General features: G+C 41.0%; 2 protein-coding genes across 3 annotated transcripts; both read left to right on the top strand.

Moving 5' to 3' along the window:
* Nucleotides 1–282: 282 nt before the first annotated feature.
* On the top strand, nucleotides 283–9,204 carry TMED2 (transmembrane p24 trafficking protein 2). 2 transcript variants are annotated; one of them, XM_043498458.1, is made up of 5 exons: nucleotides 337–630; nucleotides 2,895–3,087; nucleotides 3,527–3,547; nucleotides 5,712–5,819; nucleotides 7,669–9,204. In XM_043498458.1, the coding sequence occupies exons 1-5, from the start codon at nucleotides 451–453 to the stop codon at nucleotides 7,791–7,793; spliced, it is 627 nt and encodes a 208-aa protein (XP_043354393.1). In that variant the 5' UTR covers nucleotides 337–450; the 3' UTR covers nucleotides 7,794–9,204. The 2 variants fall into 2 exon arrangements, with proteins under 2 accessions (XP_038229944.1, XP_043354393.1); XM_038374016.2 differs by lacking the exon at nucleotides 3,527–3,547 and having other exon boundaries at nucleotides 283–630.
* Nucleotides 9,205–11,079: 1,875 nt separating this feature from the next.
* Nucleotides 11,080–26,844, top strand: DDX55 (DEAD-box helicase 55). Its single transcript, XM_038373022.2, has 14 exons — nucleotides 11,080–11,373; nucleotides 12,446–12,496; nucleotides 12,587–12,673; nucleotides 13,359–13,450; nucleotides 13,536–13,598; nucleotides 16,013–16,162; nucleotides 17,189–17,378; nucleotides 18,168–18,250; nucleotides 19,692–19,823; nucleotides 20,814–20,906; nucleotides 21,674–21,788; nucleotides 22,376–22,544; nucleotides 24,162–24,454; nucleotides 26,189–26,844. The coding sequence occupies exons 1-14, from the start codon at nucleotides 11,266–11,268 to the stop codon at nucleotides 26,348–26,350; spliced, it is 1,788 nt and encodes a 595-aa protein (XP_038228950.1). The 5' UTR covers nucleotides 11,080–11,265; the 3' UTR covers nucleotides 26,351–26,844.
* Nucleotides 26,845–27,008: the final 164 nt, after the last annotated feature.

The following is a 27,008-nucleotide window of genomic DNA, read 5'->3' as shown; positions in this document are numbered from 1 at the left end:
CCCCCACTGGCCTCATGGTTCCCCCCCCCCCGGGAGGCTCCTGCCCCGTCCCGCGGGGCCCCTTTGTGCGCTGACAGCCCCGGCCGGGTCTCACTGATCCCGGATCCGGACTCGCTCCTCACCGGCCTCTGACGGGCCCTAGCTATTCCCGCTGCGCGGATTGTCCCCTTGCAGCCCCCGGCCGTTCCCCACGCGGCGCGGATTGGCCCTGTCGGGTACCGTACCGCCCCCTGCGCAGCGCGGATTCCCCTTGTCGTCCCCAAACGCTGAGCCTCACGGATTGGCACCGCCCACCCTGGCGTGTCCCGCGGTGGCCACCGTAGCGCAGCTTGTACGTGGCGGTGGGTCTGTCCTGGCCTATGAGCGGCGGCCCCGTGCCCCGGAAGGGGCGGGGTGTGAGCAGGAAGCGGCCCCCTTCTGCCGCGCCGCTCGGTCCCCCTTGGCTCCGCCATGTCGCCGGTGAGGGCGGTGCTGGCGCTGCTGGCCGCGCTCTCAGCCCCGGCTGCCGGCTACTTCGTGAGCATCGACGCGCACGCGGAGGAGTGTTTCCTGGAGCGGGTCCCGTCTGGCACCAAGATGGGGCTCATCTTCGAGGTGGCCGAGGGGGGCTTCCTGGACATCGACGTGGAGGTGAGGCGGGGGAGGGCGGGCAGGCTGGGGGGGGTAAAGAGAGGAGGGGAAACCGGGGGTCTCGGCCGGGAGCGAGGAGGGAGGGAACGAGAGCGGGACGTGGGGAGCGGATCTGCAGGGAGAGCTGGGGCTGTGGGCTGACCTTGGCGGGGGGAGTGGGGGAGGGAGGCCAGGCCAGGCCAGGCCAGTCCAGGCTATGCCATGCCATGCCATGCAGGGGGTGATCCGTGCCGTAGGTGAGAGCGATGGGCTCTAATCATGGCTGGCGGGGAGGGGCGGCGTTTTTGGCCATTGCCTTGAGCTTGTGGGGCTATTGGTTGCTAAAGTGTAAGGGGGGCTAGCCATGGCTGGGGGCGGCGCAGCTGTTCAGGTGGGATGAGGGTTCTGCTTCTGGTATTGGCTCACCCCAGGGCGCATGGAATGTTCTGAGCAGAGCCCAGCCCAGCTCCCCGTGCTGAAGAGAGGATGATAAACTAATGCCTTGATGAGGCAAAGCGAAGCTCTTTGGCATCCGGGAGCGGAGCTGTGTCAGGCTCTATCTTATCAAGGGTAAAAGAAGGATCCTTTAAGGACCAGGGCAGTGTATGGATGTGCCTTATTGTGGCGTGAGGGGATTCTGAGTGTAACCATGGGGTGGGAGATAGGTGGGTGAGAGCGAGGATGTGAAGCTACTGACAGCCTGCGGGGGGAGGGGGAGGAAGAGAGTTTGCACCCTGAGCAGTTAGTAGCCTAATGGCTAGTAATGGGGAGAGCTCAGAGCTATGAAGGTAGGGAGAGTGATGATGGGAGTTGCCCTGGTGGAGATAAATCCGAAGACAGAAATGTGTTAATTACAATTGGCTGGAATGTTGATATAGCTCTCTCTTTGGTTGCTTGCATTTCTTTATATGCCAGGCTTACCTTCCAAATTTCTACTTGGCAGAAGCACTATCACACTCACGCTAGGTCATGGTCTCTGCTGCTGGTAACTTGAGGTGTCCAAATTCCCCCAGAAGAGGCTAAATTACTTCTGCAAATCAAGTTGCCCAAGGCCAGCTGCTCTCTATTGTGAACATAACTGCAGAAAGCACCTGGAAAAGGCACTACTATGTCTAGTAACTGCACTTTCAAAACTCCCCTCTTAAAATCTTCCTTCCTTTCTCTGTCCCACATCCTCTTTTGAAAGCTTTCAAAATAAGCAGGGGATGCTTCTTACAAAATAGTGCTGATTAGTTTGGGGGGCCCACAGTAATTTCCTAGTTTTGATGCATGAATTTGGACTTAACTTAGTTGGATTTGACTGACATGTTATGGATTGTGGGCTGTTAATTTTTTTAACACCTTCCCCCCCCTTACCCTCCCCCCAAAGAAATCCAGGTCGGTAGGAGAATAATATACACACTTCATCTCAAAGAATCCCAAAGACATTTCAGTCTACAAGTGGAATCTCTTCACCAACCACAGATACAGTCAGCTTTGAAGTGGAACATGGCAAATATTAGGCTTATCTTGAGCACTTTCACAAGAGGATGTGAGATATAATAAAGGAGACTACTGAGGGTGATTTTGTGAGTGGAATGACTAGATGTAGCAATACCTCTTCTTGGTGCTTTCTGCAGTTATGCAGTGACATTATACAATAGGTAGGAGAGGTATTGAGGAAAAGTATTAAATGCAATTTAAACTCACAATATCTAGGGCAGCACATTGGTTCAGTCATATCCTAAAATGTAATGAAATGTAATGAAACAAGGCCAAGACGCAAGTTTCAACACTCTACTTTTGGCAAAAAAGAGCCTTAACATCTTAATGACCACAAGTTGTCAGCACATTGGTTCAGTCATATCCTAAAAATGGCACCTGCAGCAACACAGAATCGTATACTTAAAAACAGTAGTGATTTGTCAAAATAAGTAAGTTGGTTTCTCATTTACTTTCCTGCCAGAAATGGAGGTTAGGGTTCTGTGTTTATCTTGCGTTTACTTTTGGATGCTAATGTTCATCTTGACCATTGAAAGATAATACAAGTCTTGGCAGGTAAAAAGCCATTTGCATCACGTTAAAGAGGTGTTTTCTGAAAGGTTCTAATGCAGATAGAAAAATGTCATACTGCTTTTTGGTTGTGGGAGGTAAGAGATCATATAGATTCCGTTGGTATTGCATATCAATTGTAGGAATGCTGTGTCCAGATGGAATATCATGAGTTTAGTTTAAATTTGCTTTTTCTGAATGCATGACTTCGACACCCCGACACACAGTAGTGAAATTTTCTTTTTTGCCCCCAGATTACAGGGCCTGATAATAAAGGGATTTATAAAGGAGACCGAGAGTCCAGTGGAAAATACACATTTGCTGCTCACATGGATGGAACTTACAAGTTTTGCTTTAGCAACAGAATGTCCACCATGACTCCTAAGATAGTGATGTTCACTATTGACATTGGAGAAGCTCCAAAAGGGCAAGACATGGAGACAGAAGGTGAGAACTTCAGGAAGGAAAATGGTTCTGATTTGTGACCTTGAAACACTAAACTTAGAAGCTTTTCTCTGCACACATCCTTCCGAAGTATTGTACAAGAAATCTCAGAATTCTTATCTCATTTAGTTGCTTTAGTTTGTCGTTTTCTTGAGCAGCTACAACTGGGTCTAAATATGTTTTAGACACTACTGTACAACATAATGCAAAATGACTGAGAATCACTCTGTTGCCTGCAGGCACTAATGCTTTCATTCTTTAGTCTTTTCCTAAGTTTCACACTTCCAGTTCAGGTGCTCAGCGCTATGTAGATTACTACATGCATTAATTGAATTCTTTGATAAGTGTGCTAATATGTAATTTTCTCCTAGCCATGTAAATTACTGGTTTATCTGCAGCCTTTTGTCCTGTACTCGTGTTCATCTCTTACACTTTTCCCTAGGTGGTGGAGATACCTGGGATGGTATGTGTACTGCTTTTTGAAAGCTCATTAGCATCTTGTCTTTTGCATATGTTTATTTACTAACATCTAACTTGTGCTTTTCCTCTTCTCTAACATCTGTTTGTTAGCATGAGAATGTCTTTTTAATAAACTACACAAAATGAAGGCCTGATCTTGATCGATGTTGGGCACCTGCAGTTCCTATTGTGAGGTCTGGGTGCTTAGCATCTCTCAGGATCAGGCCCTTAAACTGTTAATGAACATTTGTCTTCGGGGGTTATTTATGGCTAACAGGAGACATAATCAGGAGTTTTTGTTAGGTAGAATTCAATTTAAAATACTGAACACCTTTACTTTAGATATTTCATAGTTGTTGTTTTGCTTTCTGGTATTAAAGTGGGCATGGGGAATTGAGAGCATTTTGGAGGGGAATGAACCATATTATATTCCTTGTAATATAATCTTACAGCAATGCATAACCTGTAAGTGAAAAATTACAACAGATGTCATTTACCATAGAATTAAATTAATGTTTTGGGAAACGGACTGAATAATAAAATTTAGAAAATCATGCTACGGTACAGTAATTAGCAAGAAGACAGTAATATCTTTTGTCTTCTATTATAGCAGATATGTAACCCATGTGTGAAGTGAGTGCTTGACATTTTCTTGAAATATTTAACAATTTTCTAACTGAGCTCTTATTCATAAGAGATAGTTTAAAAGATTTTCTCAAAAGTCTGTGAATAGCACATCTATCATGCAGAATACTGACACAAGTCTAGTTTCTTCAGCTTAAGGCAAATGTTTGCCTGGAAGCAAGTATCTTTTTTTCAGCATGTTTAAACAATCCATAGAGTAGTAATCTTTGTTCTTACTAATAAGCTACCCATATTGCAGTAGCCAGCTGGCCATGAGAATGGGTGGTGTATCTTGATATCTGTAAGGTAAGGTCAGTATTGCTCAGGCAACTATAAAGGGTTTTTTTTGGTGACAGAATTCATAACTCAAGAGTTATTTTCTCCTTCCTAAAAGAAGTGTGGCTTTTGAACAGCCTTGTTCTTTCTCTTATCACTGAAAGGAAAAGGTCCTTCATGTAGCATTTATGGCTGCATCTAAAATATCTGCCATTTACAAGCAAAAGTAATAGTATGGTGGCTCCCAAGTATTGTCCTTAAATGTCCCATGAATTGTCCTGAACTTGTAGGTAATTCCTGCAAGATATCTGAACTGTTAGTAGCAGAGGTCAACCTCTGGGGGAGTGACCTGAAGTTCTCGGTGCTAGAGAATTCTGATAAGTACACTTTATTAATCTAAATGTTACAGAGTTGCACATTGCTCTGAGCATTGAAGGCAGTAAACTGTATTCTACTGTCATCTGACATCCAAACTAAATACTAGCTCTCTTGCTCCCAGCAAGTGGTGAGCCACCTCAAGCCATTGTTCTATGATAATCATCCAGTGTTATTTTCCTCTTCCATTATCAGGCCGCTGTCATGTCATGCCAGTACCTGGAAAGAGAGGTGTCTTCCTTCAGAACTTATTTTATCCCATATATCAACTACAGAGGAAGGTCACAAGAGGAGTAGCCAAACACACCTCTTCAGAAACTCATCTTGTTTAGCCAACATCACAAGTTTAAACTAAATTCTCAGTTGCTGTGCTGTTGGCAAATTAGCATTAAAGCTCTGTACTATTTAAGAGAATCAGTTTGAAGGACGTATAGTGAAGGTAATCCTAACAGGACAGGCATTAGCTCAATATTGTACTGATTTGATATGATCAGATAAATTTTGCACCCTGCTTCTCTGGAAAAGTGTATATATATGTTGAATGTCACTGATATGTGTTGACTATAAAATTGGTCACCCCTGTCCAGGCCTCCAAGTTAGATACCATGGAGAAGGAGGCCTACCCAAATGTAAAATAAAATTGTAAAGGAAGAAACCTGTGAACCTGACTCTGAGATTCTTAAAAATGTCGTTCCCATCATTGTCCATATCAGATTTACTTATCGAATAATCTTTTCCTACAAGGTTGAAAAGTTTTCAGCTGTATAGACTGTATCTTACAAAACTAACCATAGTATGGAATTAAATACAACTATTCATCCACTTTCAGGAGAAGCTGTTTTTGATATGTCAATAATACAGACTTTCTAACATCTTTTAAAATTATTCTGCAGCTCATCAGAACAAGCTAGAAGAGATGATTAATGAGTTAGCAGTGGCCATGACAGCTGTAAAGCATGAACAGGAGTACATGGAAGTTCGTGAGAGAATACACAGAGCAAGTATGTGGTTTTCTTTGACTTGCATGCTGGTTTTTTTTTTCTTAAATGTTGGGTATTTTGAGCTTTAGGGAAAGTATCTAGAAACTACATTTTGGTTACTTCGAGAATTTTAAAACTCTCAAGTCCTACAGGCATGATAGGATCTCAGTGTCATACCACTTCATTTCTTTCTTTAAACCTGGTTGTCCCTAGTGTAACAGACATTTTGCATAACAGAATTTTTTAATCTGCTTTGTCAGTGTAAAATTTGAAAGATAAAGCAGGAACTATTTGCAATTAGTAAATGGTATGTTCATGAATGTCTCAAAGTCAGTGATACGTTTTCGAGTGGTAGATGGATGCATTATTTCATTCATGAAATAAGTCTGGCTTACTTTGCTGTAATTGAGCCTAATTCACCTTGTCTTCCTTATGCAGAGATAGGCCTTTGGACATTAGTGGAACTATTGCTGCTCATGTGAGGAAGGTGAACAGGGTCTAAGACACAATCCTCATTACTTAAATAGAATTGGCAGATAGAATAAATACAGTACAAATAAAGGGAAAATCTGTTTTCCTGTGAAACACATAACTGTACGTTAGAACTTTATGTATAGGAACTTAATTTTTAAAAAGATTCAATACATACAATTTTCCACTACTTTAGGGCTGAATTTATAAATGTACATTAACATCAATGTCTCCTTATCCTCATGGATTCAAATTACCTTGATAGGTTTTTCATAAAGAGAAACATAATCAAAGTCTTGGGGAAAATGAGGCAGATTCCTGAGGGGACATCCATCAAACAAAATGCAATTATTAAATTCTTCCGTTGCTGCATTTCATTACACTGGTTCTAGCAGTTGTGGTCCCTGTTCATAATTTCACATCCAGGAAGAATGTGTCTTCATGCTTTCTTCAAGCAATAATGATTACTGCAAAAGAATTGATGTAACGTTTTGTGAACTAGATAGCCATATCCAGTTTCTATCTTCCTAACAGTGTCTATTATGCTGTTTTTTAAAGGATATAGAAGATATGATGGTATAACATTAGGCTCTAGGAGAGTGTTTTTAAATGCAGTGGCAAACTAGTTATCACATGACTCAAACAGCTTGCTGCTGTTACTGCCAGCATTATTCTAGAATTTTACCTGAGAGTAACAACTCATTCTTGACATGCCAGTGAACTCTTTAAATGTTTACAGTACAAATGCTTTGCAGTATGTGTAAACTAACCAGTTTTAGTGGTAGTTGGCTGTATTTTTGTTTTATCAATATTGGAAACGGTACTGACTCTGTAGAACAGTGGATTGATAGACTTGATACTGTGAAGTTAGGACATGCAATTGTTGCACTAAAGGGGAAGAAAGCAGAGGAGTAAATCTGGAGCAAGGTACCAGGTGCAGCCATCAAACTTAGTCTGGGTTAGTAGGCATTCTCATGGAGATGGGATAGGGCATTGAAAGGTGCTGCAACTCGTGACTGACATTGAGATTGAAAGAGCTTCTGGTGTCTGAAAAGTATAATTCCAGTAGGAAAATTGCCCCTTGGATTGGAAAAATGGACATGTAACTGGCAAATTCTGCTTGGACCTTTAGACCTTTTATAATCCTTTTGTAGCTGTAATTTTAGAGTGATGTATCCTGTCTGTCAGCTTTATTGACCTTTTAGAGGGTGTAACAGTCATCCTAGACCACTTACTTGGCTGCGACTGCAGAATATGCCAGCATTCTAAGGGTTGTATGGATGAATGCACAGATGTGTATAGTGCTTGCCGTCATAACTGTATAGACCTTATTTAATATCTTACACCATACTTATTTAAATATTTTAGTAGTCATATACTTCTGTTTTTTCTCCAACAGTTAATGACAACACAAACAGCAGAGTGGTCCTGTGGTCATTCTTTGAAGCACTTGTACTAGTTGCCATGACACTGGGACAAATCTACTACCTGAAGAGATTTTTTGAAGTCCGAAGAGTTGTTTAAGAACTTTTCCTGATGATCCCAAACACTCACTTTACTATCTACCAAACATCTTGGTCACAAAACAATGTCATTTAGTTTCTAAACCCTAATTTCTGAACTATAAAACTTATTTGCTTAAGTTCCTAGTTGAAATGAAATGTTTTTATATATCTTCTGTAGCAAAAGCTGTGTTAAAATATCTTGTCACTTAATTGGCATAATTTTTTCACTTGAAATCTGCCTAGTCTTTATGCTAAGCGAGGTCTAAATGGACTGCAAATGCTATAATTCAAACGTAGTAATAAGCAATGTTACTGTCTTTTTCTAACTTTTTTTTGTTTTCATCATTAATTGCAATTCTGTTTAGGGAAACAGTAAAAGGTCCTAAAGTGACTATTTGCATTCTTCACATCTTTAATCCTGCAGTAGACATTATGGAATGAAAATAATCCCCTCTTCACTTTAATGTACTGCCCAGAAGGGTAAATGAAGCAGAACTTTATTCTAATATGACTGATAATGAACAGAAGACAAGCTGACATTTCCAGTATAGTATGCATACTTGGTCACAAAAAAAAATCTACCGTAATGATCTTAATTACATTGATTTGTTCCCTACATTCTTTTTAATTAAACATTGATATTAAAATACATGCTTTCCTTTTATTACCAGACAATTATGTGGCTTTAGTTTCACAGGTTTATAACTATCAAAGCCAGTTGTGTGCAGTATCTTGGCAAACAGTAGTTATTAACCTCATAGACTTGCAGGTCCAAAGGTCATACTGTTGGCACTATTGCAGAATGCACCAGTGTTCAGGAAATCTGGATTTCTGATGCCAAAGGGTTAATGGTTCTTGGGGTTTATTGCAATGCTATGCAGCCCTTATTTTAAGTGGTATTTTCTGCCATTAGCTGGTCCTAATTAGCATAATGCTAAGTACTGGTGTGTTTTTTCTTTATTTCAGGCACATGTGGATTTCATTTTTTTGTATAAACAATTACTTTATTTTCTTGGTATCTGATGCTGGGTTTAAAAAATTTAAAGACTCGTTTATGGTGTGGGTGCTGATCCAGGATTATGTTGTGACTGATGTATATTAGTTGTAATCTTTTTCTTTTTTTTTTTTTTGGAATGGGGTGGGGTCTTTTCGGGGGGGGGGGGTGGAAGGTCTACAAGTAACACACAACCGTTTTGTACAATTAATTTAAAATTTGTTACAGGTTTTCATGTTCCAAGTAAACTTTTTCAACCTTGGGCAAACACTTGCAGCAGTTCTTCAAAAAGGGTGGCTGTTGCACCTTAATGCAACTGTTGTGTGCCAATATTTTTGTGTGAAACACTTCAAAATTGAATTCTAAGATGTACATTTAAAATTGCTTGTGAATCTAAATATGACCCAGGTTCAATAAATAAACATTCTTAAAAAAATGGTATTGTCTTTTGACAGTTAACTAGGACATTCTCTACCTTTTCATGTTTGAGATTTTGCTTTTTAAAATATTTTTAGAAAAAATGAGTGCAAAGAAAAATACACCTTAGTTGGAATATCGTACTCTGTTTATGGGGTAAAAAGAATTTTGGACAATACTAAATATACAGTTTTTACTAATAATGTGCAGCCCCACTTGTATTTGAATTTTATTAGTTTTCTTATCAATGTGTGGAAAGTTTTTGAACTAAATATACAATCAAATGAGTACAAACTATTTGGCCTGATTTTTGCAGGGAAAGCTAGTTGGGCACTAGTTGCTTTAGCATTAAGTGCAAAACAGTGTGATTAGAGTTTGGTATTTGAGGGCATGTAAAGAAAATGTTTAAAATGGGATGCTTAGCAAAGAGTAGATGCTTGATGGAAAATGCTTATTTTATTTTTGTAGGGAGGCTTTTTTATGTTTAAAACAGCAGGATAATAGTTGCATTTCACTAATACCCTATAGTGTTCATGCAAAAATAAATAAAAACAACTTTAAGACATCTGACCCAGCAGAAGAGGAGATAGGGAATGTTTCTCTTTCTTATTTCAAGCTGGTACAGGTGAAAGCACCTGGCCTGCTTGTGAAACAGTATGCCCATAGGTGCCTGAAGAACTTCATGGGCTTTCCAAGCACCAGTACAACTATCTGTTGTCTGTCTTCTAGCTTCTGTGCAATTATGTTGCTGACTAGTGGCTTCTGATTCAGGTCTAATCTGCCCACCAAAGTGACAAGCACATTTCTGTATCATAGTCAAGATCTGGATTTTACCAGGCATATCCAGGTAGTATCCACATAACTAGTGCTGCTGCTTTCCTAGCACATCTACAGTCTGTCCTTGGTTGAGTAGCTATTAGGTATAATTGGCTCTTAGTTCATCATAAATATAAATTTCTAGTGCATTTTATTAAATGCCTGATCAGTAAAACTCCTAGACTATTATGTGGAATATTCAAATCTTATTCCTTTAAAATGTAACCTTACTGTGTGTTCAGTAACACCTCAAATTTGATGCCTTTGACCTAGATGTCATAAGTTGTCCATTGAATATATTGCTTCCTTGATACCTTCAATATTATAAAGTTTTTATATAGAAAAATTAAGGCTATAGGGTACCTTAAGACTGTATCTACATGGACTGTCCTCGATCTTGTTAATCAGAGGTACAGCTAGCTAAAGATAGCCAGCATATCCACCGTTACCTGGTTAAGTGTGAAGGGCACTTGTATACCAATTACTATGTATTTCAGTTTGGAACTTCAAAATTTCACAGAGGCTACTGAAGAGCAGTTATTCACCAAATGTTGACCTCTTCCCATAGTGACTTGTGTTGTGAAAGGTACCTTTCTATGGTCTCTACTTATCTAATGGAAGGAGAGAAGAAAAAAATCTCCAGCCTAATAAAGCAAAGTCAGTGGCAGAGAAACTCACCAGTATCCCACCACTCATACCCATCATGACTTCGGGCTTGCCTACTAAGATGTAAACAGATGTGCTTTGGTACATGTTAAGCAAGAACTTCCTAAATGCATAGGCCCTGATTCTTGTCTTACATAAGTTTTACACAGACATGTTCCTTCCTTAGTGCTGGTGCAAGGAAGGTCAGAACTGGATCCATAGCTCTTAGCTAGAGGAAATACTTACCCTCCTGTCACTTTGAGGTTATGGGGTGGAAAATTCAGCAAGCTTGAGTGATGTAAAAGGAACTGGTGATGGGTGAAAGGGCTGGAGGCTAGAAATCACCTCTGACGCGCTAACTCAGAACGTGCTCAAACCTTTACCCTGAGGCGTGTGGACTAAAAGCCTCGAGAGAGTGTGGAAGGACTTGGCTTAGTCCAGAAGGGGCCGCGGAGCAGTGCCTCACACTACTGTCCGCCTCAGCGGCGCCCTGCTGCAAAGCGGAACGCATCTGCGCCCGGCCGCTGTTTTCCCACGGACTCATTGACGAAGGGACCCAGCCGGGCCGGCGGGGAGCCTGAGCGGGCGGGCGGGCAGTGGCGCAAGGAGCCCGTTCAAGATGGAGGGGGTGACCGAGGGGCGGTGGGAGTCTCTGCCCGTCACGCTCAGCCCGGGCGTCCTGCGGACCCTGCGGGAGCTGGGCTTCCCCCACATGACCCCCGTGCAGGTAGGGGGAGGGAGCCGCCCCGCTTGCTGGGCCGTGGCGGGTGGCTCTGCGGTGCGGTCCGTGCTCGGTACAGGGGGCCCCCTGGCCTTCCCCCGAGCCTGTGCTCGCCACCATCCCCTTTAATGCGGTGTGGGGGAGAGCTCGGCCGTCTGTCCCCCGGAAGATTGCCGGGGTGCCGCCCCCCGTGGTATCCCTCAAGGCGGGCTGCGCCCCTCCCCTCTTAATACAAGGGGGGGCTGCGAGCGACCCCCTCAGGGCTCCAGTGGGCCGTTGTACCTGCTGGGCCCTTTAATAGGAGGGAGGCATTGCCGCCCCGCGTGCAGCGCAGGCTCCTGTGAGTATTGTTACGCTGCTTGTCTGCCCCTCGGGCCAGTACAGGGGGGAGCCCGTCATATAGTGTCCATGGTGTGACCTGTGTGTGCTGCCCCCTTTTTTTTTTTTTAATGTGAAGGGGGAGGGCCCCTTTGGTGCAGTTTGTCGCTGTGTATAGTGCATAGGGGATGGCAAGCCCCAAAGAAAGATGCTCTGTTATGTAATGAGTAGCGCCTGAGAAGGTAATAGGTGCTAGTGTGTGTTGCTCTAGTGATCTGATGGAAATGACAAGTTCAAGCCCTCTGCTTTAGATAAGGGGCTGGTGCTTAGAACAGAGTCAGAACTCCTGGGTTTTCTATTCCTGGGTCAGTCACTGCTCAAACCCACCCTCCCCAGGTCTCTATAGTCCTGCCCTCTCACCCCAAACACACTTCTCCAATTATTGCCACCCTGTCAAGCTTCCCATCTGCAATCCGTGCTATCCCCACCCTGCCAGGTTCCCCTTCCTAGCCACCCTGGGGCCCTCTCAAGACCCCCATTTCTCTTGGGGCAGGTCCCTATCTCTGTTTCCCCCTGCACTTCCTGTGTGATCTAGAACAATCACTTAACCTCTCTGGGATTTATTTTCCCATCTGTAAATGGGGTTGATGACACTTATGTGCTTTTGTAAAGCACTTTTAGATCCTTGGGTGAATTGAGTTACATAAGATTTGTTTAAACCAGTGAGGATGTAATTGCGCCATATTTCTGTCTCCTTTAGTCTGCAACCATACCTTTGTTTATGAACAATAAAGATGTTGCTGCAGAAGCGGTGAGTATTTTGTGAATTGAATTCTCTGTTTATTTTTTCTTACAAAGTTTTTTCATGAGTGCAAATACAACTTTGCTTCAATTTTCACAGGTAACAGGCAGTGGCAAAACATTAGCTTTTGTAATTCCCATATTAGAAATTCTCCTCAGACGGGAAGAGAAGTTAAAGAAAATGCAGGTAAGACTGAATTGAGGGATTCTGAATATATAAATAAATATATAGCTGTAACTTAAGATTTAAGACTTGTAGGACTACTGAAGAGTCACAAGTTACACATGTGATTAAAGGTTTGCAGGATCAGCCCCTCATTGCATTCATAACCAGGAATTAATTGAAAACACTCTTTTAAGTTCTGTGCTGCTTTTTATAGATTTGTTTAAATGTGTTCCTGAATAGCTTGTGAAATTGATTAGTAGTAATTTGTACTTGTATAATGCTTTTTGTTTACCAAGAACAAAAGATGTCTGTAAACTGTTAGAGAACAAGATATCTTAGGAACTATGACCTTTTAGTTGTACTCTCTTGATTTTTGAACAAATTTGAATTCACGTCACTGCTACTTGTCACTAAAGATCTTTGTATTGCCTTAAAAAAAATGTTGTGCACCCAATTAAAAAAAAAAAAGAGGGGGGGCATTTCAAAGGAATTTTATGTTACTGTACTGTGCGACCAGTTGTGTAATACATCCCATTTTGTCATGTTTCAGGACATGACAGTTGAATTGAATCACTTGTTTATTTCTCAGCACTTTAACAAAAATGGTGTTTGCACATGGAAACTTTAGCATCATAATCACAGCAAATAGTAAATGTCTTTTGGGGCATTTGTCTATTTCTGTCTTTCCTTTTCTTCTAATGAGCAGGTTGGAGCCATAGTCATCACACCCACAAGAGAGTTAGCTGTTCAGATTGATGAAGTGCTATCACATTTCACAAAACACTTCCCCCAATTTAGGTAGGTATGCTTAGGTTTGTAATGAAAACAGACTTTTCTTTGGTTTTTGTTTGCAAATTTGTGAGTGTCATGTTTCTTGTTTCAGCCAGATTCTTTTGATTGGTGGTAGGAATCCAATAGAAGATATTGAAAAGTTCAAAGAACGTGGGTGAGTTGACTGATAATGTGTTTCTATTGGTGCCTCTCAGAGCAGAAATGAGGCATAATCCCTGCCCCAAGGAGTTTACAAATTAGGGTGCCAATCCTGCACATATTTAAGGAAGTATTTAACCCATTGCCTTCTATAAATCAAGTTATTTATGTGCTTGAGTTTGCGAGATCTGTCTCCTGAATTAGACAAGCATAATGAGAGACTAACAAAACAGTAGGAAGGGATCAAATGTAAAATCTGTGTTGCTGACCAAGGGCTTGTTGACCTGAATTTTATGGGTTAGTTGTTCTTGCTTGCCACTGATCACATCTGACCAGAAGATTTATAGGCTCTTGTCCAATTCTGACTAGAGGGTCCGAGAACTCAGAGAGTTCTATATCAGGAGAGAACTCTCGGGGTGCTTGACAAAACCACTTACACCCAGGACAATACCAAATTGATAAAAGCTTTATTGAGATTAACAAAAGAATAATAAATGCTATGATTCTTCTGACTGCAAAACAGTAAAAGAATTCCAGAACTCCTGGTGGTAACATTCCTATTATAAGTACCTTAACTTAACATACCTTGAGGACCTGGTAATAGGAGGTGAAGGACCAGCTTACTCCTGGCATGCCCGATAACAGGATGGTTCTGGTTTCCCCAATAGTTAGGAATGTTGAGTACTACACAAGCTGAGCTGATAGCATGATAGAAGATAGTCTATAGAATATAGGAGAACAAAGAAAAGAAAGCTAAAGCTTCCTATGATATCCTTACAAGGTATTTTATAGGATCCTGACACTATGTAATTCAGATCCAGCCTACTATGCCCAAATCTTATTTCCATACCCTAAGAAATTTATGAGTACTCTTAGCCTATAGATTAGTGGATTATGACACTTACTCTCTACATATTATCTCACTCCAAAAACTGCCAACCTAAGCTCTCTTGGCAACTTCCAAGTTTGTGGTATACCCTGTGGTTACCACCCGGTTGCAGATGCCCGATAAACCTGTTCAATGTTGTGTGTAGTTCCTCCCTTTGGTTCCCCAAAGTTCAGGGACTAGTCCTATCTGTGCCACAGGTTGCCAGCTTTTATGCTGACTTACTCTTAACTGATTATACTTTTACCTATTTAGTGGATCTTATTGGATACAGGCCGGTAGGCTCTTGCATTTCAGCAAAACTTATTCTATGTATAATTATTAGGAAACACATATTGTATGCCTCAACACATCCTAATTTCATAGGAATTAATACTGATAAAATATAAGAATCATATATAAGATGGATTAATTCATAAAGAGAAACATATTTGGTACGGCTGGCTGAATTAGTAGGATATAATAGCTAGAAAAGTAATCCTATGGGCTACAGCTAGTGCATAGCATAAATTAAAGTGATGGTGGGTTTTTTTTTAACTAAAGAGAGATTTTAGTGGGCTTACTTAGTATAAAATGTCACAGCAGGGTAAATGCCAAAGAAGGTCTTAAATAAATGGCCTTGTGGTTCAGCTTGGGAAGGGTGGGGTTGAAAAAAGCATGTAAAAAATTAATGATCTTTGTAAAAAAAATACTCTGCATTCACTTAATTGTGAGAAACCAATCTGTGGCCTTGTAACACGGCCTCCTGGATTCTGTGCTCTGTTCCTGTCTACTCTGAGACCCTTCTGCTGGTCCAGCACCTTGTGCAGTTTATTTACAAATGGATTCCTACCACCTTCATACGCCTATATACAGCTCCTATAACAAGCAAGGGAGAGCAATCTCTCTCTCCCCCCTTTCCACTTCCTTCCTGACTAATGGCTTAATTAGCCTTTCTGCCCTGCCCCACCAACAAATTAGGCACAGCTCTGCTTAGTCAGCTCCATTCTGCCTTGCTTGATTGGAGCTGCTGTGAACAGTGCTGACTCAGCCTTCCTTGCTTGGCACTCTGTCAGAGGCTTGAATTGGGAATACCAGAATATTGTCTAAGTAAATTTGATACGTAATTTTCCCAAACTGCTTTCTGTGGTGATACGTATGTGGAAATTCTGAAATAAAGTGGCATAGATTTGGTGATCTTGTTTGCATGCCAGTACCCAGAATGCTTTTCAGTTTACAGCTATTTTATAGCTATGTAAGCCCTAGAATCAATATAAGTACCTGGGGAGCTGTTGCATGCACAAGTTATGTATCTTTAGGGTTTTGTTCTTTTGCCCTTCAGCATAATATCTGAGCACGTTATATGTTAATAAGACAGACAATAGCAAAGTCTTTAGTGGACTGAGCTCTCTTCCATTGTCAGAAGTGCACAGGTCAGTCCCCACTTGAAGATTCTAGACAGTGTTTTGAGTGGAGGTTTGTGGTATGCTGAGATTCTGGAGTGGTGTTGACATCCAAGTACAATTAAAATATCACCCAAGCTGTTTCCTCCCTATCACCGATAGTGGGAACATCATTATAGCCACACCAGGCCGTCTAGAGGATCTGTTCAGAAGAAAAGCAGATGGGCTGGATTTAGCAAGTTGTGTGAAATCACTTGATGTGCTGGTATTGGATGAAGCTGACAGACTTCTAGATATGGGATTCGAAGCAAGGTATTTTTTTAATATAATTCTAGTAATGCTTGCCATTCCTATAATGCTATCCATCTAGGGCTCTCAAAGCATTTTAGAACCATTAATGCGCTCAAGATGTTTGTTATTCTTGTGCTACAGATGAAGATCTGAGTCACAGAAAGGTTACATGACTTGTAAAAGGTCACACAATGAGACTAAAATTTAGGAGTCCCAGGCCCCAATTTTTCTATCCAGGTGTTTGTGATACTCATCAAGATAGTATATGAGAACCTCACAAACCATGAATGTGTCCTTACAATACTCCTTTCAAGAAGGGAAGTATTATCCCTGTTTTTTACAGATGGGTAGCCGAGGCACAAATAAATTTAATGGCCTTGTCTATGTTAAGGGAATTTGCAAGGCCTAAGTGACTTGTCGACTGAAACTCAGAAGAAACAGGTTTAATTCCCAGTGCAAGTGATTTAACCACAAGATACTTCTGATTGTGATCACTGCACAATGCCTCCTTTTTTAACTTTATGATGGGTGGGGAAATGCATGTGAAGCTTATTTATACCCTTCTGCTATTAATGGTACCATTGCACTAAACAATTTGCTATTTCAAATATGACATGAAAATTGATCATACACTAATGTAAACTGAAGAGGAAGATATACCAAACTATAGTATGCATCAAGGATCCACTCTTCTGTGATCTTGTCTTCTTTTTGAGCTTCCTTGTACGTTTTTATCATTCTCTGCAGAGCTTGGAGGAAAAAGAGAAGAGCCAAGGGAAGGGAGCAACATAACAAGGCTAATAATCAAAAACATAGTTATTCATAGGCCTAGTACATTCAAGTAAATATCATCTGACCACATATTTAAAACCTCAGATGCAAATACACGAGGTATAATCAGTCAAGCAAACGCATGATTGTTAGTGCAACAGCCGTGTTGTGCACAGCACCCTTTTGTAAAAATCATTCTGTTTAAAAACTGATTATAAAATTTCTTCTTGATGGAAATCTGGAGCCATTTTCTTTTTAAATTGTGTTTACTTGCAGTTTAAATACCATTCTGGACTTTTTGCCCAAGCAGAGACGAACAGGCCTGTTCTCAGCAACTCAGACTCAAGAAGTAGAGAACCTGGTGAGAGCGGGTCTCCGAAATCCTGTCCGCATCTCCGTGAAAGAGAAGGGAGTGGCAGCGAGTAGCACTCAGAAAACACCCACACGGCTTGAAAATTACTACATGGTGAGTCTCCCTGCTCCCCACGTTTGTTGTTTCTCTTTTAAACATAATGATGAACTCAGAATGTTGCACTCTGGTGCACTGCAGTTTGTCAGTCATGTTGCCTTCAGAAACAATGCAACAGTGAATATTCTAAGACTGCAGCAAAAACAGCTAGCAACATTATTGCAGTAAACAAAGATTGAAATATGAGCTGCCCTCAGAAGGATTCATGCTGATAAATCAATTACTAAAGCAAGCCTAAGGCCTTTCAAATTCCTCTGAAGCAGTATTGTCAAGTAGCTTGAGTTGGAGACACTAAGTCAGGATTGTGGCCTTAATTCCTTGCTTTGCCACTGATTCACTTTCTATAACCTTGGGGAATTTGCTCAATTTTTCTGTGCCTCATTTCCCCGTCTCTCTGAAATGGGGATAATATGTAACACTCCCCAACCATTGAGGTCATTCTGTATTTATTCACTGAGGAAGTAATTTCAACCAAGATTTGTAATTAGGTCAATAGTTCAGCTTCAGAAACTTCCAATAATAGGTAACTTTAAAGCTGAATTCCAGCGTTAATGTTTATTTCTTTTTAATTAACTTAAGTAAGCACCAATATACATAAAGGACCATGTTCCCACACTGATGTATGTGGAATACATCTCAGCAAGCATTAACTTGTGTAAAATGCCTCCTATATTAGTGCACGAATCAATCACAAATGCTCTGTACTGAGATGAATTGAAGAAACAAGCAAATCAGCTCATCTTGAACCCGCTGTTTTATTTTCCGTATGTTTTTGATGTTGTGTAGATATGCAAAGCGGATGAAAAATTTAATCAGTTGGTGCATTTTCTTCGACGACACAAGCAGGAAAAACATCTAGTCTTTTTCAGGTAATTCATCTGGGGTTCTTTGTGAAAACAGTGCAACGATTATTTGTGTGCTCAGTGCTGCATGAGACACACATGCTAAAGGTGATCTACTAGGGAGCATATTAACCACTTTCTGTGTAGACTACAATGCACAAAAAAGGGGCCGGATCATTGCTTCACATTAAAATTGTCTTATACTTTGTCATAATGAAAGAACTGTTCAGGCCATATGAACTTTCTGTGTTTATTTCTTAACCACAATAAAGTATTATCATAGACAGCTGTACATTAGTCATTAAAATAATGCTCATACTTTTAGTAATAAAAATAGGCAATTTGTATAGCACCTTTCTTCCAGAAGGATCCTCGAGCCCTTTCCAACTGTAAGGCTAGATCTTATATTCCTGAAATTAATTCAAAGTGATTTTGGGTGTGCAAGGAATTCAGAATCAAATCTTTAAATTGACAGGTAAATTATAGTAGGTAAAGTAATTTCTGTACTTACAAAATGGGATGGAATATAGCTGGTGTTTAACATCAACACCGTTTGATAATTAAAAACAGGAAGTTATGAAAAATATTATCTGACACTTCAGGGGGTATTTAGTGAGACAGAATGAAATTGTAACCCTTTTTAGGATTTGGCCAGGGTCCTGAAAACCAGTGCTCCTACTCAAGTGAAAAACAGCTTGGGATATTTGGTGACCAGAAGTGGCAGGACCTCAGTTTTAGGTCTCATAGGAAAGGCCTGTGCTGTCACAAAACAAATTAAGCTGGTTCTAAAGACATCTTTACATCTTGGATGAGTTTATAGAACAATAGAACTGTTAGTGCTTTAAGGGACCCACAGGAAGCCATTTAGTCTAACATCCTGTATTGCTTTTCTTCAGACTCGCAATCTCTCTCTCCTCAAGAATGTATCAAGCAGAAATAGTTGAGTCTAGAAAATGTATTGTAAAAGCTCTTCAGTTACATTCCCATTTTTCATAGTAACAAATTTTCCTAGCAAGAGACTGGATGGCTCAGAGTGCTAGTAATGGGGATGTAATTTGCTTTCAGCTTAGCTGATCAAATCCAGCACAAGTTGGTAATGACTGAAACTCATCATCTGATGGCTGTCCTATGTGAAATGGGTTGACAGTCTCAATCCAGTTCCCTATGGATAGCTGTATCACTCATACCACAAGCATGATCGGTAACTTCAGCAGAGAGGCCAAGGATTGAAGCATGGAGATTCCTCTGGGTCAGAATTTAGGCACATTGGCAGGGCAGTGTGGAGGAAGTTTGCACTGTCCTGTCATGTTGTACCTGTTCTGTGGCTAAGCAGAGCACTCCAAGACTGCAGGGCTTTTGAGGCAGGATCTTTCACCAGCGCTAAATCCACATGCAATTGTAACGTTAAAAATACAGCTTACAAACAAAAGTTGATCCTGACTTTTTGTTGTTTTCATTGTCTCCTCAGTACCTGTGCCTGTGTGGAATATTATGGGAAAGCTCTGGAATCCTTAGTTAAAAATGTGAAAATAATGTGCATTCATGGGAAAATGAAACATAAACGTAACAAGATTTTTACTGAGTTTCGGAAACTCCCAAGGTAGGAGCATTGAATAGACTACTCCAGCAAAAGGTGTAAATGCTAAGAAACGTAAAACTTCATCTTTCAGCATGGGGAAGTACACACCACATGAGTATAGAAACGTGGCTTTCCTGTTGAGCAGGCTGCTAGCCAGGCTACTGAAGCAGCTGGGATAATGTGGATGATATAAATCACGCTCACTTTTACGTGTGTATAGGTGTACTGAATGAGGGAAAAATTCAGATTAATTGGTAAAACAATAACACAAACTTCTCCCCCCGGTAACTCCCATTTGAAGGAGAAGTGATGGTGAAAATTCCCCTCTGTCTGATAAAAGGAGTTGAAACCCATGATATTCATTTGTTAGTATATGAACAAAAAGAATGTGGGTTTATCGCCAACAAAATGCTTTTTCATTTCCATTAAAGTTATCTGTTTTTGTCAGTTTTGCAATATGTGCAGTCATTAGGGCCCAGCAATATTTGTCTCTCATTGGGAAAAGGCTGGAATTCTTGCCCTGTGATGTTCTTTTTATTGCCATCTAAGCATTATGACTGCAGTTTTAGCTTTCTATGTGAAACAGAATCATTTCCCCAGTCTCCTATTGATGGTTTAAAAACTGCAGTTAGATCATTGGATCTTTCTTAAATATGTTTATAGTATTTAGAAGCAGGGGAAATAATCTAAATATGAAACTTGTAAAGGGAAGAGTTGATTATTCAGCTTCAATTAGTGGTATGTAGGAAAGAATACAAAATACATTTCTTCTCCTAAATACTTAGTGGAATTTTCATTCAATGTGAATTTTAGCTCGCCTGTAATATGTTCTCTAATTTTGATAGTCATATTTTTAAAAACTTAAGACCAAATATTCTGTCTTGACGTGCACCCCCACAGCCTCCAATTGGGATGCATGATGTATAATCAGGGCAGAAGTTGGGAGCTGTTGGCTGGCACTTCTCAAATGACTATTTAATCAGAAATTTGCATTTTCTTCCAACTTTCTAGTGGCATTTTAGTTTGCACTGATGTGATGGCCCGTGGCATAGACATTCCAGAAGTAAACTGGGTTTTACAATATGATCCACCTAGCAATGCAAGGTACAACTTCAATTCTTCATAAGAACTTGAATCCCATTCCTGTTCCTGTAAATGTACTATTTAAGTGCAGAGTGAGCTCAGTACTGTACAAAACACAGTGGAAGACCTACTCCTTGCCGATGACTTAGTCTGAATAGATAGACAAAACAATGTAGTTGTCCCACATGCCCAAAGGAAGATTGGAGCACTGCAGTTTTTGTTAAAATTGACATTTGTAACAGCACTTATGGATGTATAATCACACTTATAGGTTAGGTGGGTTAACATTAATAAAATGGTAGTGGACATTTACATGAGTATGGAAGAGAGTTCCTAGCATAAGGGGTGGCAGGAGAGAATACCAAAGAGGCAATAAGCTGGGAGACATTCAGGGAATGAAAGAAGTAAATGAGCAGAGATGTAGGTAGGGCCAGAGCTGATCAGGAAGTGCTATAATGAGGGTTAAAAATAAAGCTAATTAAAGTAACTATTTTCCTATCTGACAGCTACCAGTGTCATCATTTTACCATAACACACACACACACACAAAAATATTTGACAAATCTCCTTTTAACATGAACATTTAAATTCTGAGAGGGGGATTATATGCTGCTTGCACTGAATTCACGTAACGCCCATTGCTGGTAGTTACTCATCTACATCAAGAGTACAGTAGAGTACTAGATCTTCCCTTCCGTAAAACCTGCCATTCCACTCATTGTCTTGTATTACTTTAAAAGCAATTGAACATCTCATCCTGTTAAAACAACTTTCTGTTGTGTTTTTAGTGCTTTTGTGCATCGCTGTGGTCGAACAGCTCGAATTGGCCATTTAGGAAGTGCGCTTGTGTTTTTGCTTCCCATGGAAGAATCTTACGTTAATTTTCTCTCAATAAACCAAAAGGTGAGTTGGCTTTTATTTCCTAACAGCAGAAAAGAATTAAAATGAAAACTAATTCCTCAGACCTAAAACCAGCTTTTTTCAAACCAGACTTAAAAAATTTTAAAACATGTAGATGAGATGTTTTAACCTAGCCGAGTAACAAAAAACAGATGAGAGCTATTTATTAATTAAACTAATTCATCTCCCTGTTAAAGCAGGATTGTTCCCTGCATTGTGTAATTATCTATTTAATCTATAATAGAAAAAGTGTATACCTTTGTCGTGACATCCTTCTCATTTTGGTGCTGAAAGTAAAATAATGGTCTTAATTCCACCAGATTAGCAGTAGAGATTGGTGAGATCTAGTAATTGGAGTTGAGTGAGGATTCATGCATTCTGTTCCTTATTCTCTCACAATTCAGTGTGTGAACTTGGTTAGGCCCCTTAACTTTGCCTCTGTTTCTTCATCAGTAAAAAACATGAGGCAGGTAAATATCCTCCATGTGTTGAGGCTTAGTTGATGTTGAATTATGTGTTTGAAGTTCCAGTGCTTATTTTAAGCCATTACATTTAGCTCTTGCTTATGTTTTTTCCTTTTTTTGGTTAAGTGTCCTATGCAGGAAATGAAGCCTCTGAAAAATGTGATAGATGTTCTTCCAAAACTGAAGTCTCTGGCTCTGGCTGACAGAGCCATGTTTGAGAAAGGGATGAAAGCATTTGTGTCTTGTGTGCAGGCCTATGCCAAACATGAGTGCAATCTTATCTTCCGAATAAAAGGTAATTCCCAACAGCAGCTGCTATTTTTACTTTACTTCACTTCAAAGACTATATTCAGTTTGGCAAAAGTTACAATGTTGTTGGCAAGTGGATGAGCCTGTAGTGCTTGTGCAAGTTCCCATACACAGTTACCTTCTGTTAAGTTACAGGTTTCAGAGTAGCAGCCGTGTTAGTCTGTATTCGCAAAAAGAAAAGGAGTACTTGTGGCACCTTAGAGACTAACAAATTTATTAGAGCATAAGCTTTCGTGAGCTACAGCTCACTTCATCGGATGCATTTGGTGGAAAAAACAGAGGAGAGATTTATATAAACACACACAGAGAACATGAAACAATGGGTTTATCATACACCCTCGATGCGTATATGATAAACCCATTGTTTCATGTTCTCTGTGTGTGTGTGTATATAAATCTCTCCTCTGTTTTTTCCACCAAATGCATCCGATGAAGTGAGCTGTAGCTCACGAAAGCTTATGCTCTAATAAATTTGTTAGTCTCTAAGGTGCCACAAGTACTCCTTTTCTTCTGTTAAGTTAAATATTGATACCATTTTGAAGATGTAAAATGCTACATAATAATGAATTACCCACTCCTGAAGTTCTGTTGAAGGAAGGTGTAATCCTGTTTTATAGCGGGGTAAACTGAAACAGAGGTTAAGTGATTTCGTCAAAGCCACAGAGGGGAGCCAGAGTCAAAGTTGCAGATAAGAACCCAGCCAATGCCATTTTGACAAAGCAAATTTTAGCGAGACATAGACCACTGCTTACAATGTGCAGAGATCCTTGTTTGACTTAATGAAAACAGTAAAAGATGCATTACTTCTTGGTGACAGATTTTTCTAAAGACATATAACAGTGGGCTGATGTTGCAGAAAAATGCATTACTTTAAGGACTGTTTATGACGAGTGTGGTGACTGAATAACTTATCTCTGGGTCTGTGAGGTAAAGCTGGGCAAGGAATGATTTTTCTGTCTCATGAAAGTTTGAGATTTTGAATCTTTTTCCTGTCCTGAAAACGGATGAAAAGTTTGTCTTGAAAATTTTTGCAAACCAATAAGACGAATTTTTTTGATTGGGTCAATCAAAGTTTAGAAACGTTTAGTTTTTTACTCTTATTTTACTTTTTTAAAAATAAATTTTAGAATTACTTGTTAAACATTGCAGTCGGACATTCTGACAACTTCAAAACTTGTTCCCTACAATTATTTTGAATTGGGAGATTTGTGGAAACTGGCCCTATCTTGTAAACAATTTCCATTTGGACAAATTGACATTTTCTGATGGAAAAAAAATATTTTGTTGGACAATTTCCCACTGATGGGCACAGACTTCCAGAAACCGCTAAATAAAGAAGCAATTGAGTATCAGGATGCAAGCAGTGTGTCAGGGAAGGAATAGGTTTTACATACATAAACTCTGTCTGCATTTAACCCTATGCAAATATTAAGATACGTACCCCTCCTTCACAACCCAACATAACTTAGCCCCCAACCCAGCAAAGTACTTAAACCTGAGTAGTCCCATTGAAATCAGTGGAACTATTCATGTATTTAAGTACTTTGGTGGATTAGGTCTATTACTTTGTCACATGCTAATATCTTAATCATTATTTTAATAGATCTGGACTTTGTTAGTTTTGCTCGAGGTTTTGCCCTGCTGAGGATGCCAAAGATGCCTGAACTAAAAGGAAAGTGTTTCTCAGACTTTGTTCCTGTCAGTATTGATACAGACTCCATTCCGTTCAAAGATAAAAATAGAGAAAAACAAAGGCAAAAACTGTTAGAGCAACAAAGAAAGGAAAGACAAGAAAATGAAGGAAAAAGAAAATTCATAAGGAATAAAGCCTGGTCAAAGCAGAAAGCCAAAAAGGAGAAGAAGAAGAAAATTACAACGAAACGGAGAAGAGATGAGGTAAATTAAGTTCCTCAAACTCACATGTGACTACTTCAGTATAGTCACAGCCAGGTTAGAATGTAACACTCCCAAAAAGCAAGGGGATATAAGGACTTCAGTTTGGCAGAAAGTTAGAGAACTGTTTGTCCACACTGCCTGCCTGTTACCCCCAAAGACAGAACTTGATGAATTCAAAAGCAAGTTCCACCCAGTCCTCCTCTGCCAGTGACTGGATTGTTTAAGTTTCACTCCTCAGAGCTGTAAACAATATGAAATGAAGGGAGCTGCAGTACCTGAGTTTCTTGCATTCTCAAAAGAGTGCTTAAGAAAAAAAATAGAGCAGTCAGCCCACTATAGAGAGGGATGAGGCTCTACTCCTTGCCTGGCTTCTGTCAGCAGAACCCTGCTGTAAGCCTCCAGTAGCAGAAAGTCAAGATGGGCCATGAAAGCTATGGAGGCCTGAGCTCTCCAGGTATAGTCCAAAATGGGCAGCATTTAGGAAATACATTGGTTCACACCTTCCTCAGCCAGCCTCCTCTAGAGCAGGGGTCTCAAACTCAAATGACCACGAGGGCCACATGAGGACTAGTGCATTGGCCTAGGGGCCGCATCACTGATTCCCCCCCCCCCCCCGGTTGCTGTCCCCGGCCCCACCCCTACTCCACCCCTTCCCCGAAGTCCCCACCCCAACTCCGTCCCCTCAGTGCCCCCAGGGGGTGCAGGAGGGGTGTGGGGTGTGGCAGGAGGCTCAGAGCATGGGGTTGGGGTGCAGGAGGGGTGTGGCGGGGGTCAAGGTGCAGGGGGCTCAGGGCAGGGAGTTGGGGTGCGGGATGCAGGAGGGCTTCGGGATGTGGGCTCCGGGGTGGCAACGGTGCGCACCGGGGCCAGGGCAGGCTCCCTGCCTACCCAGGCTGCTCCGGGAAGCAGCCAGAACCATGTCCCTGCTGCCCAGGGAGGGGGGGGGAAGGGCACAGGGCTCTGTGCTGCCTTTCTGCTCTCCAGATATCTCCCCTGAAGCTCCCATTGGCCACGGTTCCCTGTTTCTGGTGAGGGGCAGTGCCTGGAAGCCATGGCAACGCATGCCCTCTGCCCCCCCTGGGGCCATAGGGACAGCTGCTTCAGGGAGCGGGGCAGGGCAATCGCATGGCCTGTAGTTTGCCCACCCCTGGCCTGGAGGTAGGCCAGGGTTGGGCGTGGGCTGCTTGGCGGGCTGCAAGAAATAGTCCTGCGGGCCATGTGTTTGAGACACCTGTTCTAGAGCAAGATGTGAGGCTGCCCTCCCCTTGCAAGTGGCTCAAATGCACTATATTCCATGCAATTTTTATGCAAATGTAATGTTACTTTTAGCAAAGCAAAGTTCTTTGTATTAACTTTAACTCCCCCCCCCTCCCCCCCGCCTTCAGTTGGCAAGTTTAATCTTATCTGAGGTTTCCTTTAATAGGGTCAGGGTTGAGTAAGCAGGAAAAAGAGGACTTAAGATTTAAATAGTATTTTGAATGTTAATAGAAGGGAATCCACTGTTCCCCATGTCCCCTTCTGTTGCTAAAGCGTCTTTAACCCTTATTGCTCCCTCGTGTGTTGCCGTACATATCAGGGACAGCCTAGTACGGCTATGTAACGGAGGGCAGCAGCACAATACATGTAACAAAGCACCAGCAGTAAAAAATGAATATGGTTATTTCTAGACTGTTCAAATATATAGAACGTAAGCATTTAAGTATAGGAGTAAATCACTGTTTCAACTATCTGCAGGGCTCAGATATTGAAGATGAGGAAATGGAGGAGCTGCTGAATGACACACGACTTTTGAAAAGGTTAAAAAAGGGTAAAATTAGTGAGGAAGAGTTTGAGAAGAGGCTGATGAGCAGTGAGAGAAAAGTCAAAGCTGTGGTTGACTTAGAGTCTGAAGATTGACAATCTTGCTTCAACCGTCTCTCCTTGAAGATGTCTCTCGTTTTAGTAAAGCTATACCTTTACACAAGGCCTCTTCATGCTGTGCTCTGCATTGTTAGTTACCTACAAAGCAGCCTTGGCTTCCGTAAGTACTATGTGCATCTAGTAGAATCTCTACAGTCTCTACCGGGGGCACAAGCATAGCTGCAACTTTGAAGACGGAACTAAATTGGACTGCTGTTCCAAAACTGAAGGGTTCGGGTAAGAAATGTAGAATTTAGTTATCAGGTGCCTGGTGGATTCTTTTTGTTCAGATGTGTACCTAACATATCTGGAATTATTAAGTAATTTTTAAACCTCTTCAGAGGTTGTATGTGGGGAAAGGCAGTTTAGGTGTCAGGCTCATAATGCTGCACCCCTCTACAAAAATTTATTTTAGAGCGACAGACCCTCAATGACTTACACTTCTGTTTGCACATTGGTCCATTTATATGTAATAAATGAATTCAAAACTTGCTGCTTCACTGTAAAAATCAGAAGGCTGCTGGTAATGAAGTTAATCCTTATACAGGTTTCAGAGTAGCAGCCGTGTTAGTCTGTATTCGCAAAAAGAAAAGGAGTACTTGTGGCACCTTAGAGACTAACAAATTTATTAGAGCATAAGCTTTCGTGAGCTACA

Source organism: Dermochelys coriacea, chromosome 15 (genome assembly GCF_009764565.3).
Source record: "Dermochelys coriacea isolate rDerCor1 chromosome 15, rDerCor1.pri.v4, whole genome shotgun sequence".
In the NCBI taxonomy this organism is placed as follows: domain Eukaryota; kingdom Metazoa; phylum Chordata; order Testudines; family Dermochelyidae; genus Dermochelys; species Dermochelys coriacea.
The sequence above is the reverse complement of the archived record's forward strand: the minus strand, read 5'-3'. Positions and strand labels throughout refer to the sequence as shown.